This window comes from Mya arenaria, chromosome 4 (genome assembly GCF_026914265.1).
Source record: "Mya arenaria isolate MELC-2E11 chromosome 4, ASM2691426v1".
Taxonomy (NCBI): domain Eukaryota; kingdom Metazoa; phylum Mollusca; class Bivalvia; order Myida; family Myidae; genus Mya; species Mya arenaria.
The window spans coordinates 48,012,740-48,033,117 of record NC_069125.1 but is presented as its reverse complement, the minus strand read 5'-3'; the positions used below and the strand labels follow the sequence as shown (position 1 = coordinate 48,033,117).

The window sequence follows — 20,378 nt, the reverse complement described above, 5'->3', positions numbered from 1 at the left end:
TTATGCCCCCCTTCTAAGAAGAGGGTTTATATTGCTATACACATGTCAGTCAGTCAGTCGGTAGGTTGGTCCTTCGGTAGACCAAAGCTTGTCGGAGTGATATCCCTACAATTCCTGGACCTATTGTCAGCAAACTTGACATGAAGGTTGGGCCTGAGTAGTAGATGAACCCTATTGATTTTAGGGGTCATCAGGTCAAAGGTCAAGTTCACAGTGACCTTTAATTGGGAAAAATTGTCAAAGCGTGTCCAAGGGATAACTCGACAATGCCTGGACCTATGGCATTCAAACTTGACATTGATGCTGGCCTTGACCAGTAGATTGACTTGAAGGGTCATCGGGTTGAAGGTCAAGGTCACAGTGACCTTGAATGCTAAAAGGATGTCCCGAGTGATAACTCCACAATGCCTGCACTTATGGCCCTCAAACTTGACTTGGAGGTTGGGTCTAAGCAGTTGATGACCCCTATTGATTTCAGGGGTTCAAGGTCAAGGTCACAGTGACCTTGAACACAAATTCAACAATTCCTCCTGGACCTATGGTCATCAAACTTGACATGAAGGTTTGGCGTGACCAGTCGATGACCCCTATTGATTTTAGGGGTCATCGGGTCAAAGGTCAGGGTCACATTGACCTTGATTGCGAAAATGTTGTCCGGGTGAAAACTCAACAATGTCTGACCCTATGGCCCTCAAACTAGACTTGGAAGTTGGGCCTGACTAGTAGTGTTTGGTCATTAAAATTACATCATATTTACTTATTCCCTGCTGCTTAGAGGATACATGTTTATCTGCAAAGATCAGTCATCATCTGAACATGATTAAAAACTGTCTACTATCCCCACACTTTGAATGATCATATTCTTAAAACTGCCTCAAAGGCATTCAATGTCAATGACAAATCAGCCGTCATTTTGGTCCATGCATATAATAATATTACATTCAATTGTCCAAATATTCTTGACAACATGGTGCTCATAGGGGGCATAATGTTTGACAAACATCTCTTGTTAACAGTTATTTTTCACCCTTAAAATGATTTAATTATTATTCCTTAAATACATAAACTTATCTGTTTGTACATTTGTATTGATATTCATCAATAATTGCATACCTTCATAACATCTCTGATATATAATCCCAATGTATTTCAATTTGACAGTTTAAAGATAACTCTTAAATAATGTATATTTACAGGAGACCTAGCAGACCTGATATTTGTTTTCTTCGACCCCATTGGTCAGGCGTTGTGCAAGCGGACACTGAACATTGTGGAGGCTCTGAGTGAGAAACATGCGGAGCGGATGAAGTTCTTCCTGAGCAAGGCTGACGAAGCTGGAATGGAAAGTGACCGACAGGTGGGTGTTGGATGATTTGGAGGGGGCTAAGTGATGGGAAGGGTTGATTGGTCAGTGACCGAAGGGGGTAGAGCTGGATGTCTGCACCATTTCATGTATCGTTAATCCTGTTTACAGCAAACTATTTGTTAACCAGGTTTTAAATGAAAAACAGGTTATTCGAATTGTGATGTTGTTATCCGTCAAACATTGGTTTCAGCCCATTAACTTAAGCTAGCATTGATGGATAGTAAAGTTGGTTGTAGGTAACTTATGTGAAGAGCAAGCTTGGGATTGCTTTTGATTGGATGGTGTCAAGGTCACTGTTACTTAAAATATTAAAATGTTTCCACCCAAAAACTTCTGTAATAATTCATTAGTAGCTTATGTGAACTAGCTTGGAATTGCTTTTAAGGGGGGGGGGGGGGGGTCCATAGAAACATCAGCTATTATTATTTGGTGACTTAAACCATGACCATCTTCAAGTGCCTCTTGAAAATCACAATTTAAGAAACTTAAGGACAAGGTGAAAGCAATGTCTAATGCAAAATATATGCTCCTTCAAAGCACAACAGACTTTGGTACAGCATTAGATCAGAATTACACTTATGTTCCAGTCAACAGGGCCAGTATTCAATAATATTCTTATCCTTACCCCTTACCTTAGACATGCCTCAGTGATTCCATTAAGCCTATTGGTCAGCTAAATATACAGGCCAATCAAAACACTTAGATTCTAATCTTTAACTTCAGTTCAATCTAAGTTGCCTATTGAATATGGCCCCTGATCCGGTGTTCTCGAATCATATTTGAGGGACCAGAAGAAGGTCTAGGCTGTTTTGTAATATTAATACAACCAATAACTTTTTAATGGTAATAACCATTATATTACATGTGAAATTTCATAATGAACATGTATGCCAGTGAACCAGTGTCTGTTTTCACTATCGTCTTGAGTTTTAGTTCAAGACTCAGACTTTGTAAATGGAATTTAGAAATGTTGTAAAACATCTAGAATATATTCAGATTGACAAAATAATAGAGTGTTATTGTTCAATATGAATTTTAAATATGTGGATACATTTTCTCAAATATTGCTCAACAAACAGTGAATTTACATTGAAATTGAAATTTGGATTTTATTAAAGTGTTCAGATTAAACATTCTGCTTTTCCATTGATGTTCAGTGATTTAAGCTTGTAAAAAGTTTTACCATTGTCATATGCAAAAAAATGTGTTTAAGAATTCATTTGAGACTTTGTATAATGTTGCAGGGAAACTAAACACCTAAGATACTTCACTTGAGTAATGTTCAGTAATGTCTCTTTATGATAAAAGTGAAGATAAAGGCTGCTTCCTTTTCCTAACTCATACTAGAAATTAATTGACAATAATTTCTGATTGCCCGCATTAAAAACCTGGTTTTGTTGCATTGCGGTGCTTCTAGTTTTATTTGCCGTCTTAGAGGTGTAGGTTTGTTTCAAACCTAAGAATGGGAATAAGGCCAGCACCATGATGGATCAGTGGTCTAGGGCCAGCATCATGATGGATCAGTGGTCTAGTGTTAACACACTTTACTGTCAATACAGGGTTGGCCGGTTCAATTCCCCATCAAACCACTAAAAAAAATACTAATCGTGTACAGGGAGGGACTTTAAATGGAGGTCCAATGTGACAGTGCTATACACTGGTGCACGCTAAAGACCGAGGATAGCTCTAACCATTCTTCCTGTGCACTATGCTCAAAAAAAGACTACCGTATTATATCATGTATAGGACGCTAGCATAGATAGGACGCAGCAAAAAAATAGTTGAGAAAACGGGTAAAAACCCTTAATATATAAGATAGGACGCAGCGGAAAAATGTCAAAATCGGAGCCGCAAAATTGAGGTTGGTCAAGTATTTATAACATATATATTGAAGTAAAAAACAAACAAAAAATTGTATATAAGGCATATTTTGGTAACTGTCTTGTGTATTTCGATAATTATTGTCGTATTTTGGTAATTTAGCGTACACAACAATGATATATGTCTTGACATTTTGAGAACATTTACGCATATTATAAGACTTTTACAAATGCCGTAATAGTCCCGACTGACAGTCAACCGTTGCAATAGTTTCGACATGCCTTCTGAATGACAGTCAACAGTTGCAACAGTTGCAATCGCAACAAAACTGTGTATTGTCAAAACTGATGATTGTTTTGATAAGGCTTGTCGCTGTGCGGATTAAAGCATGTCGGCATAATTAAGTGTCAGTAATTAGCCTTGACAGCGGAAGGCACATCGGGTAAAGTGTGAACAAACAACCATAAGGTATTACCATCACAATAGTTTGTTCTATTGATGTTTTTCTAATAACAGACAGCGGGTGTTTTTCACACATTCACACATTTGAAAAGATTTGATAGTGACAATAATGCTACTTTGCGTTATGCACATTCATTTATCAATTTTTTAAAACAGTAACATACAACAAAATGTTTTGTAAAATATCGAAACATTAAAATCATAAACAACGATTAATTGATATTTACCTCCTTTACCGATTTCCGTTGCCGTTATAACGCAATCCAGTTAAAGTGCACTCACATCGAGTTTTTGTGAGTTTTATAAAAAGTAAACACTCGTGATTTTTTTTCAATTTATTTCTCAATAAATCATTTTAAAGTAAACATTCAATATATTTCTGTGTGTGTTAACTTGCGTGATTTTACCTATATTAGTTGTTCTCTTCGATGACGCAGTACAGATACTTACTATTACCGCGTTCTTTCCTGGTCCGATATTTTTGACCTGAAATGGACTTGGAAAAAAACAGATGAAATTTTAATAGCATAGAAAGGACGCAGGCAATTTTTAAGACGAAAATTGGGGGTAAAAAAGTGCGTCCTATGCATGATATAATACGGTAACAATCCTATCGGAGCACTTGCTGAATGGGCAAACCCGAGTGGGAGTATAAATTTGCTTACACACCACCAAGACCAGCATCTCACAGGATTCTCAATAAGTTTTGGTTGGACGGTCTTGCATAGTAATGTAACGGAACAGCTACTACTTATTCTACTCAAATTTCACTTATTTTTCAAAATTTTAACTGCCCGAATTGCCAATTGAAGAATCCATTCTTATTGAGAACACTGATCTCACCAAAAAAAAGTATTTCTCTTTTAAACACATTGTCAATTCTTATGTTCATGGGCATGTTTTACTCTCATGGTCTGTCAAAATATGGCTTACATAAATCATTGATCTTCTGTTGTCTGAATTTCTTTATATGATCGCAACACTGACAGTGGGCAAATTATAGATGTATTATATATTGATGCCACTAGAAAGATTTAATACACGTTCAACATGAGAGATGCACTTGTATAAAAACATCCTTCTACAAAAAAAAACAAGTCTGTAGATAATTTCATGCCATAATATGCTCAGGTCTGTAATGGGCAGACAGATTAACCCTTGATAGAAGGAATAAACCATCTTTTCTCCTTATTTCCTGTCTATGGAGAGCATTCTGGGATACATCTCTACAAGACGAAGAAAAAGAAGTTTTTGCACATGCGATTGAAATGTGCTTGATAAGGTATAAAGTTAGTTGGATTATAACAGGCACTTGGTAATGATAATATATCGATCCTGTGAAAACTTAGAGCCTTATGCCAAGTTTTGCATTGAAATCATACCTGTCTTAACAAGAGGTTCAAATAGTTAGTTGAAACATTGCTGCTATCCCAACGCTCTGTTGTTGTTCTGGAAATGACAGTCTCTTGATTAAACAGTGATCTGGTGCTTGAGGTTACCGAAATAGTTTTTTGAAAATAAAATAGGAGTATATCATGATGGCCATGCCCCAGGCCGATGGCAATGACAAATTTCTGTTGTACTGTAAGCACTATAACCAGATTGTCTGTCATGTAGAATTAAAGATATAAAATTTAGATCCTGAATGTCTATCGACATACTGGCACATGTGAAACAGCGAAAGGTAGATAAATCCTGCATGACGATGCTCCAAGAACGATGATGCCCTCTAAGTAAATCATTGATCAAAACTGAATAAATGCAGCACTACCAAGTTGCAAGTAAGCAGTAGAGCAGGAAAGCCCATGTTATTAATTTCTTGGGGTTTTTTTATGGAAAGTAACCACTTTGTTATAATTTTTTCTAGCTGTTCTATAGGCTAGGATACTGTATATGTGAACCAAAGTTCCGGTTTCTTCCCTTATCAAGACTATTCCAGACAAAATTAAACCCTCGGGACTACTTTATTTTGGCAACATCATTTTCAGCAGCTAGGAAAGGAAAGTTATTGTCTGGTAATAGCAAACATCACTCTATTGAATTCATTGCCAGTGCTCATAATTACTTTTTATGGAGGCCTACTTTATTATGTCGCCTGCGTAGTATGGCAGACATACATGGATCATGTTGCTCGTATTTGTCCGCGTCCGCGCTGTCACATTTGCATTTCCGATTCCTAACTTCAGAACTAATTTTTGATCCAATCTTAACCAAACTTGTTTACTGGCATAACTTCTTGACCGAGTTTGATCAATAACAACATCACTTTTAAATCCAGAGTCGTGGCCCTTGAACTTAAACTTGGTTACAATGTTTATGGGTATAATAAGGCTCAGAAATAGTGGCTAGTGTCTTCAACTATCTAAATTTTATTAAAAACCTGACCGATGGTGATCAAGATTTTTGTTATTTTTTAAAGGTTATTTTGCTGTATTCCTTCATTTAAGAGCATTAATTGAGTTCATTGAAAATGGGCTACATTTCATTTAAGCCTTCAAATCAGAGATGATTTAATGAATGGTGCATCTACAAAACATTTTGAAAAATTACAAGCTTTCTAATATGCAAAAAGTTAACTGAAGACTTGATTAAAGAACTGGACTAATCATGCATAATTTTATTTCAACTCCCATGTATAGAGGTTATTTAAGGAGGCGGTTTAAAAATTGGAAAATCAAGTGTAATTAGAGGAGGGGAGGGTTAATTTTCAATAACATGAAACCATTATGGTGATTTTTTTTGTCTCATATTGCATGTATGGCTTACTTTCTATACTTTCTTGATTGAAATCCTTGATGTCTGGAAAGTTCCTGAAATCTGGAGTAAAATGGAACATGAATTAAAAAGAAATACAAAAATGTGTTAGTAATACCTCAATGGCAATCTCTATGATGATTCCATCGTATAATTTGTTAAAAAACTCAAAAATAAATACATCCTTACATTAACAATTGCATGTATGGACTATGAAGCATACTTCTGCAGCATCTAGCATTATTCATATGTCAAAACAAATACTCTGCCAAAAGTTCAACGGAAATAGTGCAGGCATAATTCTGGTACAGCACATCTGTCTTTCCAATGGTTGCATCTGACCTATGACCAACTATATTCTGAACACCGCTAAACAACTTTCACTCCTTCATTTGAGGAGAGCTCACCAGAATACTGGGCTATAGTCTTTGTCATTCACCTTTGTTAATCACTAAATTATGGAGATCACATCCCTTTTTTTTAATCCAGCGGGTGATGATGCAGATCGTGCAGGAGTTGTGCAAGCGCCCGGGACTCAACAGGACAGGCTTCGACATGCCGACTATATATGTCCCCTCTATGAATCAGAAGGTAAATATAGGGATAGTTACTGGGGTGGGGGAGGGTTTGGGCGCAGCAAAATGGAACTCGCAGCTATGTACAACAGGAGATGGAAGCAACTGTCGCTCACTCCTACATTCAAAACATATGTTGCATTTTGTTTTGCAGATCAGGTACCGTATTTCATGTGACATTTCATATAAGCTGTTCATGGGAAACTTTAAGGAAAAACTGAATTTGATTACTTTTATGAAAAATGTTGATTACATGTTATTTTTATCTGTAAATGGATGTCTTAAACAGTTTCCATGAATGTTTGTCTGCAATTGACCACATTTTACAAAGCATGATTGTTCATATTGTGGAAATGCAGATGATATTGCCCAGACAAACTTAGGTAACAGTAAAAATACAATAGCTTTCATTTCTGCAGAAGTTCGAGTTAAGATCTGAAACTGACAGATGAAGTCAATGCTTTTAAGATTTTGCAGTTGATAAAAATGTTACATTATAAAGGGTCTCAAAACTGTCTCAAGGGTCTAGATTTATTTAGAAATAACTGTGATGTTTGTATATTTTCAGCAATGCTTTTTGTACAGATAACTAATTGTTGGTTTACGTGTGATTGTTTCAGCAATCACGATGTGTGAACCAGATAGATGAGGTTTGTAAGGAGATAGAGAAGACCATCAACGGAACGATACAGACGACCCTTAACTCACTGGAGCGGGACTGTGACAATATTGCCCAGAAGGTGGAACAAACTATTGAAGATGACAGGTAGAGTGATAGAAGAGTTTGGTTGGGACAGTTGTGTGGTTTATAAATTTAAAAATTCATATAGTTTTTGAAACACTCGACTGAGCATGCAGGTTCTGCAGGTTTAATGACACGGAAAAACAAATTATCAGGAAAGAGTAGTTTGAAATAAGTCTAAGCAAAGTATGGGATGAAGTTTGGAAGATAACATAGTGTCAGTAATGATTTAATCAAGTTTTCCATTGATCCATTGGGAAATTTAAAAAAAAATAATCTACAAATGCACTGTTCCAAAGTCCCCCGTACCTGGGGTGATGCACTGTTTCAAAGTCCCCTGTACCTGGGGTGATGCACTGTTCCAAAGTCCCCTGCACCAGGGGTGATGCACTGTTCCAAAGTCCCCTGCACCAGGGGTGATGCACTGTTCCAAAGTCCCCTACACCAGGGGTGATGCACTGTTCAAAAGTACCCTGTACCAGGGGTGATGCACTGTTCCAAAGTCCTCTGTACCAGGGGTGATGCACTGTTTCAAAGTCCTCTGTACCAGGGGTGATGCACTGTTTCAAAGTACCCTGTACTAGGGGTGATGCACTGTTCCAAAGTCCCCTGTACCTGGGGTGATGCACTGTTCCAAAGTCCCCTGTATGTTGGGTGATGCACTGTTCCAAAGTTCCCTCGACCTGGGGTGATGCACTGTTCCAAAGTCCCCATATCTGGGGTGATGCACTGTTCCAAAGTCCCCTGTACCTGGGGTGATGCACCGTCCAAAGTACCCTGTATTAGGGGTGATGCATTGTTCCAAAGTCCCCTGTACCAGGGATGATGCACTGTTCCAAAGTACCATGTACCAGGGGTGATGCACTGTTCCAAAGTCCCCTGTACCTGGGGTGATGCACTGTTCCAAAGTCCCCTGTACCTGGGGTGATGCACTGTTCCAAAGTCCTCTGTACCTGGGGTGATGCACTGTTTCAAAGTCCCCTACACCAGGGGTGATGCACTGTTCAAAAGTACCCTGTACCAGGAGTGATGCACTGTTCCAAAGTCCTCTGTACCAGGGGTGATGCACTGTTTCAAAGTCCTCTGTACCAGGGGTGATGCACTGTTTCAAAGTACCCTGTACTAGGGGTGATGCACTGTTCCAAAGTCCCCTGTACCTGGGGTGATGCACTGTTCCAAAGTCCCCTGTATGTTGGGTGATGCACTGTTCCAAAGTTCCCTCGACCTGGGGTGATGCACTGTTCCAAAGTCCCCATATCTGGGGTGATGCACTGTTCCAAAGTCCCCTGTACCTGGGGTGATGCACCGTCCAAAGTACCCTGTATTAGGGGTGATGCATTGTTCCAAAGTCCCCTGTACCAGGGATGATGCACTGTTCCAAAGTACCATGTACCAGGGGTGATGCACTGTTCCAAAGTCCCCTGTACCTGGGGTGATGCACTGTTCCAAAGTCCCCTGTACCTGGGGTGATGCACTGTTCCAAAGTCCTCTGTACCTGGGGTGATGCACTGTTTCAAAGTCCCCATACCAGGGGTGATGCACTGTTCCAAAGTCCCCTGTACCAGGGGTGATGCACTGTTCCAAAGTCCCCTGTACCTGGGGTGATGCACTGTTCCAAAGTCCTCTGTACCTGGGGTGATGCACTGTTTCAAAGTCCCCATACCAGGGGTGATGCACTGTCTAAAGTCCCCTGTACCAGGGGTGATGCACTGTTCCAAAGTCCCCTGTACCTGGGGTGATGCACTGTTTCAAAGTCCTCTGTACCTGGGGTGATGCACTGTTTCAAAGTCCCCATACCAGGGGTGATGCACTGTTTCAAAGTACTCTGTACCTGGGGTGATGCATTGTTCCAAAGTCCCCTGTGCCTGGGGTGATGCATTGTTCCAAAGTCCCCTGTACCTGGGGTGATTCACTGTTCCATAATCACCTGTACCTGGGGTGATGCATTGTTCCAAAGTCCCCTGTACCTGGGGTGATGCATTGTTCCTAAGTCCCCTGTACCTGTGCTGATTCACTTTTCCAAAGTACCCTGTACCTGGGGTGATGCACTGTTCCAAAGTCCCCTGTACCTGGGGTGATAGACTGTTCCAAAGTCCCCTGTACCTGGGATGATGCACTGTTCCAAAGTCCCCTGTATGTGGGGTGATGCACTGTTCCAAAGTCCCCTGTATGTGGGGTGATGCACTATTTCAAAGTCCCCTGAATGTGGGGTGATGCACTGTTCCAAAGTCCCCATACCAGGGGTAATGCACTGTTCCAAAGTCCCCTGTATGTGGGGTGATGCACTGTTCCAAAGTCCCCTGTACCTGGGGTGATGCACTGTTCCAAAGTCCCCTGTATGTGGGGTGATGCACTGTTCCAAAGTCCCCTGTATGTGGGGTGATGCACTATTTCAAATGCCCCTGAATGTAGGGTGATGCACTGTTTCAAAGTCCCCTGTACCAGGGGTGATGCACTGTTCCAAAGCTCCCTGTATGTGGGGTGATGCACTATTTCAAAGTCCCCGGAATGTGGGGTGATGCACTGTTTCAAAGTCCCACCTGGGATGATGCACTGTTTCAAAGTCCTCTGTACCAGGGGTGATGCACTGTTTCAAAGTACCCTGTACTAGGAGTGATGCACTGTTCCAAAGTCCCCTGTACCTGGGGTGATGCACTGTTCCAAAGTCCCCTGTATGTTGGGTGATGCACTGTTCCAAAGTTCCCTCGACCTAGGGTGATGCACTGTTCCAAAGTCCCCATACCTGGGGTGATGCACTGTTCCAAAGTCCCCTGTACCTGGGGTGATGCACTGTTCCAAAGTACCCTGTACTATGGGTGATGCATTGTTCCAAAGTCCCCTGTACCAGGGGTGATGCACTGTTCCAAAGTAACATGTACCAGGGGTGATGCACTGTCTAAAGTCCCCTGTACCAGGGGTGATGCACTGTTCCAAAGTCCCCTGTACCTGGGGTGATGCACTGTTTCAAAGTCCTCTGTACCTGGGGTGATGCACTGTTTCAAAGTCCCCATACCAGGGGTGATGCACTGTTCCAAAGTCCCCTGTACCTAGGGTGATGCACTGTTTCAAAGTACTCTGTACCTGGGGTGATGCATTGTTCCAAAGTCCCCTGTGCCTGGGGTGATGCATTGTTCCAAAGTACCCTGTACCTGGGGTGATTCACTGTTCCATAATCCCCTGTACCTTGGGTGATGCATTGTTCCAAAGTCCCCTGTACCTGGGGTGATGCATTGTTCCTAAGTCCCCTGTACCTGTGCTGATTCACTTTTTCAAAGACCCCTGTACCTTGGATGATGCACTGTTCCAAAGTCCCCTGTATGTGGGGTGGTGCACTGTTCCAAAGTCCCCTGTACCTGGGGTGATGCACTGTTCCAAAGTCTCCTGTACCAGGGGTGATGCACTGTTCCAAAGTCCCCTGTATGTGGGGTGATGCACTGTTCCAAAGTCCCCATACCAGGGGTGATGCACTGTTCCAAAGTCCCACCTGGGATGATGCACTGTTCCAAAGTCCCCTGCACCAGGGGTGATACACTGTTCCGAAGTCCCCTGTACCAGGGGGTGATGCATTGTTCCAAAGTCTCCTGCACCAGGGGTGATGCACTGTTCCAAAGTCCCCTGTACCTGTGGTGATGCATTGTTCTAAAGTCCCCATACCAGGGGTGATGCATTGTTCCAAAGGCCCCTGTACCAGGGGTGATGCACTGTTTCAAAGTCCCCTGTATGTGGGGTGATGCACTGTTTCAAAGTACCCTGTACCTGGGGTGATGCACTGTTTCAAAGTCCTCTGTACCTGGGGTGATGCACTGTTCCAAAGTCCCCTGTACCAGGGGTGATGCACTGTTTCAAAGTCCTCTGTACCAGGGGTGATGCACTGTTTCAAAGTACCCTGTACCTGGGGTGATGCACTGTTTCAAAGTCCCCTGTACCAGGGGTGATGCACTGTTCCAAAGTCCCCTGTATGTGGGGTGATGCACTATTTCAAAATCCCCTAAATGTGGGGTGATGCACTGTTCCAAAGTCCCCATACCAGGGGTGATGCACTGTTCCAAAGTCCCCTGTACCTGTGGTGATGCACTGTTCTAAAGTCCCCTGTACCTGGGGTGATGCACTGTTCCAAAGTCCCCTGTACCTGGGGTGATGCACTGTTCCAAAGTCCTCTGTACCTGGGGTGATGCACTGTTTCAAAGTCCCCTACACCAGGGGTGATGCACTGTTCAAAAGTACCCTGTACCAGGAGTGATGCACTGTTCCAAAGTCCTCTGTACCAGGGGTGATGCACTGTTTCAAAGTCCTCTGTACCAGGGGTGATGCACTGTTTCAAAGTACCCTGTACTAGGGGTGATGCACTGTTCCAAAGTCCCCTGTACCTGGGGTGATGCACTGTTCCAAAGTCCCCTGTATGTTGGGTGATGCACTGTTCCAAAGTTCCCTCGACCTGGGGTGATGCACTGTTCCAAAGTCCCCATATCTGGGGTGATGCACTGTTCCAAAGTCCCCTGTACCTGGGGTGATGCACCGTCCAAAGTACCCTGTATTAGGGGTGATGCATTGTTCCAAAGTACCCTGTACCAGGGGTGATGCACTGTTCCAAAGTACCATGTACCAGGGGTGATGCACTGTTCCAAAGTCCCCTGTACCTGGGGTGATGCACTGTTCCAAAGTCCCCTGTACCTGGGGTGATGCACTGTTCCAAAGTCCTCTGTACCTGGGGTGATGCACTGTTTCAAAGTCCCCATACCAGGGGTGATGCACTGTTCCAAAGTCCCCTGTACCAGGGGTGATGCACTGTTCCAAAGTCCCCTGTACCTGGGGTGATGCACTGTTCCAAAGTCCTCTGTACCTGGGGTGATGCACTGTTTCAAAGTCCCCATACCAGGGGTGATGCACTGTCTAAAGTCCCCTGTACCAGGGGTGATGCACTGTTCCAAAGTCCCCTGTACCTGGGGTGATGCACTGTTTCAAAGTCCTCTGTACCTGGGGTGATGCACTGTTTCAAAGTCCCCATACCAGGGGTGATGCACTGTTTCAAAGTACTCTGTACCTGGGGTGATGCATTGTTCCAAAGTCCCCTGTGCCTGGGGTGATGCATTGTTCCAAAGTCCCCTGTACCTGGGGTGATTCACTGTTCCATAATCACCTGTACCTGGGGTGATGCATTGTTCCAAAGTCCCCTGTACCTGGGGTGATGCATTGTTCCTAAGTCCCCTGTACCTGTGCTGATTCACTTTTCCAAAGTACCCTGTACCTGGGGTGATGCACTGTTCCAAAGTCCCCTGTACCTGGGGTGATAGACTGTTCCAAAGTCCCCTGTACCTGGGATGATGCACTGTTCCAAAGTCCCCTGTATGTGGGGTGATGCACTGTTCCAAAGTCCCCTGTATGTGGGGTGATGCACTATTTCAAAGTCCCCTGAATGTGGGGTGATGCACTGTTCCAAAGTCCCCATACCAGGGGTAATGCACTGTTCCAAAGTCCCCTGTATGTGGGGTGATGCACTGTTCCAAAGTCCCCTGTACCTGGGGTGATGCACTGTTCCAAAGTCCCCTGTATGTGGGGTGATGCACTGTTCCAAAGTCCCCTGTATGTGGGGTGATGCACTATTTCAAATGCCCCTGAATGTAGGGTGATGCACTGTTTCAAAGTCCCCTGTACCAGGGGTGATGCACTGTTCCAAAGCTCCCTGTATGTGGGGTGATGCACTATTTCAAAGTCCCCGGAATGTGGGGTGATGCACTGTTCCAAAGTCCCACCTGGGATGATGCACTGTTTCAAAGTCCTCTGTACCAGGGGTGATGCACTGTTTCAAAGTACCCTGTACTAGGAGTGATGCACTGTTCCAAAGTCCCCTGTACCTGGGGTGATGCACTGTTCCAAAGTCCCCTGTATGTTGGGTGATGCACTGTTCCAAAGTTCCCTCGACCTAGGGTGATGCACTGTTCCAAAGTCCCCATACCTGGGGTGATGCACTGTTCCAAAGTCCCCTGTACCTGGGGTGATGCACTGTTCCAAAGTACCCTGTACTATGGGTGATGCATTGTTCCAAAGTCCCCTGTACCAGGGGTGATGCACTGTTCCAAAGTAACATGTACCAGGGGTGATGCACTGTCTAAAGTCCCCTGTACCAGGGGTGATGCACTGTTCCAAAGTCCCCTGTACCTGGGGTGATGCACTGTTTCAAAGTCCTCTGTACCTGGGGTGATGCACTGTTTCAAAGTCCCCATACCAGGGGTGATGCACTGTTCCAAAGTCCCCTGTACCTAGGGTGATGCACTGTTTCAAAGTACTCTGTACCTGGGGTGATGCATTGTTCCAAAGTCCCCTGTGCCTGGGGTGATGCATTGTTCCAAAGTACCCTGTACCTGGGGTGATTCACTGTTCCATAATCCCCTGTACCTTGGGTGATGCATTGTTCCAAAGTCCCCTGTACCTGGGGTGATGCATTGTTCCTAAGTCCCCTGTACCTGTGCTGATTCACTTTTTCAAAGACCCCTGTACCTTGGATGATGCACTGTTCCAAAGTCCCCTGTATGTGGGGTGATGCACTGTTCCAAAGTCCCCTGTACCTGGGGTGATGCACTGTTCCAAAGTCTCCTGTACCAGGGGTGATGCACTGTTCCAAAGTCCCCTGTATGTGGGGTGATGCACTGTTCCAAAGTCCCCATACCAGGGGTGATGCACTGTTCCAAAGTCCCACCTGGGATGATGCACTGTTCCAAAGTCCCCTGCACCAGGGGTGATACACTGTTCCAAAGTCCCCTGTACCAGGGGGTGATGCATTGTTCCAAAGTCTCCTGCACCAGGGGTGATGCACTGTTCCAAAGTCCCCTGTACCTGTGGTGATGCATTGTTCTAAAGTCCCCATACCAGGGGTGATGCATTGTTCCAAAGGCCCCTGTACCAGGGGTGATGCACTGTTTCAAAGTCCCCTGTATGTGGGGTGATGCACTGTTTCAAAGTACCCTGTACCTGGGGTGATGCACTGTTTCAAAGTCCTCTGTACCTGGGGTGATGCACTGTTCCAAAGTCCCCTGTACCAGGGGTGATGCACTGTTTCAAAGTCCTCTGTACCAGGGGTGATGCACTGTTTCAAAGTACCCTGTACCTGGGGTGATGCACTGTTTCAAAGTCCCCTGTACCAGGGGTGATGCACTGTTCCAAAGTCCCCTGTATGTGGGGTGATGCACTATTTCAAAATCCCCTAAATGTGGGGTGATGCACTGTTCCAAAGTCCCCATACCAGGGGTGATGCACTGTTTCAAAGTCCCCTGTACCTGTGGTGATGCATTGTTCTAAAGTCCCCTGTACCTGGGGTGATGCATTGTTCCAAAGTCCTCTGTACATGGGGTGATGCACTGTTTCAAAGTCCCCTGTACCTGGGATGATGCATTGTTCCAAAGTCCCCTGTACCTGGGGTGATGCACTGTTCCAAAGTCCTCTGTACCTGGGGTGATGCATTGTTCCAAAGTCCCCTGTACCTGGCATGATGCACTGTTTCTATATCTTATCAGCACTGACCACAGAGCCCTTAAATCTATCTTTTTTTCATTTCAGAGTGACATCATCTCAAAATTTAAAATCTCGTGTACGTGGGGCGACATACGGCTTCCTGGGGATGTTGCTTCCGTTCGTGCTGTTGACCACCTTTCTCATCAGCACTCAACATAAGGCACTCAAGACCATCCTCGGCCAGGACCTTGTGGACACACTTACTATCTACCTGGTATGTTAGTGATTATTAGAATATCTATGGGTGATGAGATATAGCAGTAAAAGTACTAATTCTTAGGAAAGAGGTCTCTGGTTTAATTCCTAGACCGTGTCTTTTTTGTGACTTAACTCAAGAAAAGAATGAGAATCGGATGTGATGTTGTAAACTATCAACTCCAGCACAGTCCAGCTTAAACTGCTGTGTAGAAGAAATTGCTTATTAGGGCTTTGATATGCATGTTTAATATTAATTCAAATGACAATATGATATTTATATATTTATCTTTTCAATATATATTGTTTAAGGCAATTAAGCATCCACATAATATCATATTTCAAGTGTTTGTCACATGACCCTGTATGTTTGATTAGGATCACTTTGTTATTGAATATATGAATAGATAAATGTACATCAAGTGTCCTAACATTGGTTGTCTGCATCTGTAAAACTCATTGTTATCCCAGGGTCCGCTGTCGAAAGCATGGAACTCCATACCTAAAGACTACACGATGTACGTGCTGGCAGCCATCCTCGGCCTTGCTCTCTTCATGCTTCTAATAGCTAAGTTTGTCTCTAGGTACGCATATTACAATGTTATTTAGATGGTGGATTTGCATGCAAGAACATTTGTTATTACGAATATTTTACAACTTTGTCAAATTTATTATTTCAAAATGATGCCTTTAGGTGAACCCATTTCTTATATGCAGAAAAGACATCATCAAGTCTTGTATGTTTTCAGGACAAAGCCCACCATGTCTCGCAAGCAGCGGCGTTCCTTGCTGGAAATGAAAGATTATGTGCAAAGTGTTGTAAAAACTAAAAAGGTAAGACAAGATTTTCTAAAACCCCAAGCAAATACTTCAGTTCAGTTTTATATTCATGATTTTTTGTCGATCCTGCTTGTGGTGAACTCAGTGAGGTTGTCACAATGGCAGTTTGGTGTTTGTGCATGTTTCTGTCTGTCTGATTTGCACTTGTCCACGCTGTAACTTGGCTTTGCATTGAGGGTTTTTAAAGTTTCAATTACTTGGTACAAATGTTCACCATGGCAAGATTACATGTTGCCAGCAAGAACTGTGTCTGTCAAAGGTCAAGGTCACACTTAGGGGTCATTGGTCAAAATCACTTGTATTTTAACTTTTCTTGGATGAAACTAGGGTATGCATTTCAGGATTTTAAAATTACTCGTCAAAAATTAACCATACGAAGGCGATGTGACTTGTGCAAGACCAATGTCTGTAGGTCAAGATCACATACAAGGGTCATCGATCAAAATCTCTTGTATTTTAGCTTGTCAGGGCTGTCAATTGGCTATGCAACAGCTTGGTAAAATCTTTCATAAAAACGGTCTATGATTGTGACATTGGCAGACTCAGCATTGCTTATTTTGCTGAGGGTTATTCCAGTAAAACATATAACCCACGGGGGAAGGCAATTATTTAAATAGTATATGGGTGGGTGTCTTTTTCCGCTAATTTGGACCCCAAAAGGGTAAATTTGCTTTTGTAGGGGGCTGGTATATTTGTAGTGCCTTCCCCCCGGGGGTTATATGTTTAAATGGAATAGCCCTGACAAATATCTAGTGTATAAAATGTATGTTGAATTGAGAATTACATATATGGAATCTCCATTTTAACTTTGATAAAATGTCTTTTTCAGCAAACCCTGTACTCAGACTACCTGAAGCAGAGTGTTGCAGAACAGGACTTGTAACCATGGTAACCAAGACTGTCGTCAACCATTTCCATGAAGGACCACAGACTTTATTGTACCAAATTTGCCTAAAATACCACAACGAACCAAGATAGTGCTAGTGGTTGTCTCAGAAATGTTCTGGGTGTTTTCTCCACTTCATGTTAGAAAAGCATGCATGAACAAACTTGGGACAAAGTTTATGTGATGCTTGGAGTGAATGTTAAATAGTCATTCTTAGAAACTCATTTGTCTTTTATGATATTTTTAGTTGATTCAATCATATTTTTGGTGAAAGTATTATAGTTTCTCAATGACTTTTCAATTATATGGTATTATCAATGCTCATGTTTTTTGGTGCAGGTAGATTTACAATGAATGTTGTTCAAACAAGGTATCTGGTAGTTTAGTTTTAGTTAATGCTGCCTAGAAAAAGGGGGTTATCTTATTGAGCCATGTATCATATGATCACTTTTGTCAAATCAATCTATACGAGTTGGAATCTTTTTCGAAAATAACGACTATTGGTTAGTTTAAGCAAACTGTATAATGATATGTGAAAGTAAGTAAAACTTTCAATCTAAATTGTGACCCTCACTAAATAATTAACAGAACATAATTATATCTTCCGATATTTTGATGTCCAGTCATTGATAGGATGACCCCCAACAGTTATGTTGCAAATGAATAATGAAAATGTAGAACAAGGGAGCTTTGGTAGAAAATGGTTGTCAATCGTTTTGTTTTTCCTTTCATTTTTTGAAAGATGAAAATGCCATTATGTTTCATAAAAAGATCATCCAACTCATTACTCAATATCTTTCTTCATATTTAATTTGATCATGTCTCATTAAATTATGTGTTCATTTTTAATCCGGTTGATTGCATTTTAGAATATGTCTCTGCATCAATAAGGCACTTTATCTCATATTGTGTTTATTTCATGGGCTTGATGAAAAATCATGATGTTAAAGTATTTCTGACTTAAATGACTTTATAAAATTTCTTCGAAAAAAATGATGCAAAAAATCTTTATTGTAATCAACATCTTCAAAATGAGCATTTTGATTGATTTTGTTTGTGTGAATATTATTTGGGACCAAAGAACGAACAATGTTATAACATGTAATTTATAATATTACATGGGGCTTATAGTCATGTAATGTGTTAGTGTTTCCGGTGAAATGTGCCTTAGTAATGTATCCCTACCAAAATGATGAAAAATACTAGCAGAAAAGAATACTTTCTAAATCTTTCTAAAATGGCCTGAATAAAGTTCATGATTTTGAGTGCACTACTCAATTTTTGTAACATATCAATGCACACTTGAAGGGTCTTCTTACTAAACCTTTTTCAATTTTCAGAATAAAATTCAATTAAACAATCGTAACTGAAGCTTTTTCAGTAACAGTATGTTTCGACAGCCAGTATGTTTTGGACTGCCAGTATGTTTTGGACTTCACAGTAACTTTATTCCTTTAGTTTATTTCCAGCATGGTCTATGTAATGATACTGGATAAACCTACCATTATTAATGTCTACCATCTGGGAAATTGATCGGTGCTGATATTTTTTTAAAAATATGCTACTGTGTGACATGGAATAAAATCAAGTGAACTTGCCAGTCCATCAAAATATATTGTTTTGTTGTGTACTTAGTCATGTTAGTGTTCATTTGAGTATTGTTGGTTGTATTTGTATAGCCCAAGCAGGTTTTATGAATGAACTTACTGCTAATAGAACAATGAATCCCAAAACCCTTTCCTGAAAACAGAATTGTTTGTTTTCAGTAAACCACCAAAATTCTCGTTTTATGTGTCAAGCTTTAAAGGTACTTGTTAATGTTTTATAGTCAGCCATCAAAAAAAGAAAAGAAATGAGAACAGAATGCTGGTAACAAAGATGAAACATCAACTTTAAATAAGGGTTCTCTCTATTGTTAACATTTATTTAAAAAACATGAAAGATAAGCTTTACCTTAAGCTTGGAATTACCAAATTATCTTCAAACAAGTATCTTGAACCTGCTGTTTTGGTGTTTAATTGAATCAAGTACTAGAACTGATTTTGAACAAGTACAAAAGGAGTTTCCAACATGTTTATGTGTGAATGAGTCCTTTTAATGTGAATTGACAAAAGAATAGATTCAGTGATTGATAAATGCAACACGAAACTTGAACAACAAGTGATCTGTAGTAGGTCCATTCATGAAGCGTGACTTGTTTTACTGTTAGTCTAGTTAGATGTATATTTCAATGAAATGGCAGCTACTTGTATGTTTTATTGATGACACCATTTATGTATGTTAGTCAAATATTGTTGTGTCCTTAATACTAAAACTATGACTAAATTGTAGACAAATACCATTCAGAATATTTGCTTTTTGTTTTTAAAATGTTCATTGTAATTAGTTTTCCAAAAATGTTCTCTTCACTTTGATGATATAATTTAATTCATGACGATAAATTTAGATCTAATTTTATCAGTATGATTTCGAAACAAATAAATGATAACTGTATGTTCTATTCATAGTCACGAGTCATTATCATCATCATTTCATTATCCTATACATGTCCCTGTTATGACTGGTTGCAATATGGACAAGGCAGCAAATAAATTGTACGTATTAAACTTGTCAATTGCGTTTTTAGTTTGAAAATCAGGAGGGCTTTTTACAGCTCACAGCATAACTTGCCACATGTGTTCCACATACCAAGACGACCTGTCGCGTGCAAGACCCGTGTTCCTACCTCTAAGGTCAAGGTCACACTTAGTGTTTATTCACAATGGAGTGCTGCATATAAGGACATATAGCAGAGGTTGTCGTGTCTGGGCTGTAACTTTCCCTTGTATGGACAGATTTTAAAATAACTTGCCACATGTGTTCCACATACCAAGACGACGTGTCGCATTCACAATGATAATGTAGGGTTTTAGCCAAATAGTTCTAGAAGGGTGCTACACTCTGTCCATTTTGGTAGCAAGCTTCTTCCCTCACCATGGAGACCAGCATGTGCACCCTTCTGCATTCATTGAATTCAATGCTTTAGAATGTCAAATATTTAATTTATTTTGATAAAAACTTTATAATATTATTATTAATACAGACAAATTATGAAATATTTGGAGCTGAAACCTAATATTACTTCAACACAATTCCTTTTATTTTCTGTCAAATTCATAATGTGATACAATATGCCCTTTTCTCCTGTAGAACCCTGTCCCCTATTTTGCAGCACCCTGTCCTTTTTATAAG

General features: G+C 41.3%; 1 protein-coding gene across 1 annotated transcript in view; it reads left to right on the top strand.

The window, feature by feature from the left end:
- The window catches only part of LOC128231400 (uncharacterized), a 50,398-nt gene extending 30,641 nt beyond the window's left edge, over positions 1–19,757 (top strand). The window contains exons 6-12 of the mRNA XM_052944184.1: positions 1,197–1,357; positions 6,893–6,994; positions 7,599–7,744; positions 15,272–15,440; positions 15,893–16,005; positions 16,171–16,255; positions 17,091–19,757. Of these exons, the coding sequence (XP_052800144.1) occupies positions 1,197–1,357; positions 6,893–6,994; positions 7,599–7,744; positions 15,272–15,440; positions 15,893–16,005; positions 16,171–16,255; positions 17,091–17,144 (830 nt within the window). The 3' untranslated portion in view covers positions 17,145–19,757. The remainder of the gene's footprint in view (positions 1–1,196; positions 1,358–6,892; positions 6,995–7,598; positions 7,745–15,271; positions 15,441–15,892; positions 16,006–16,170; positions 16,256–17,090) is intronic.
- The last annotated feature ends 621 nt before the right edge of the window (positions 19,758–20,378 follow it).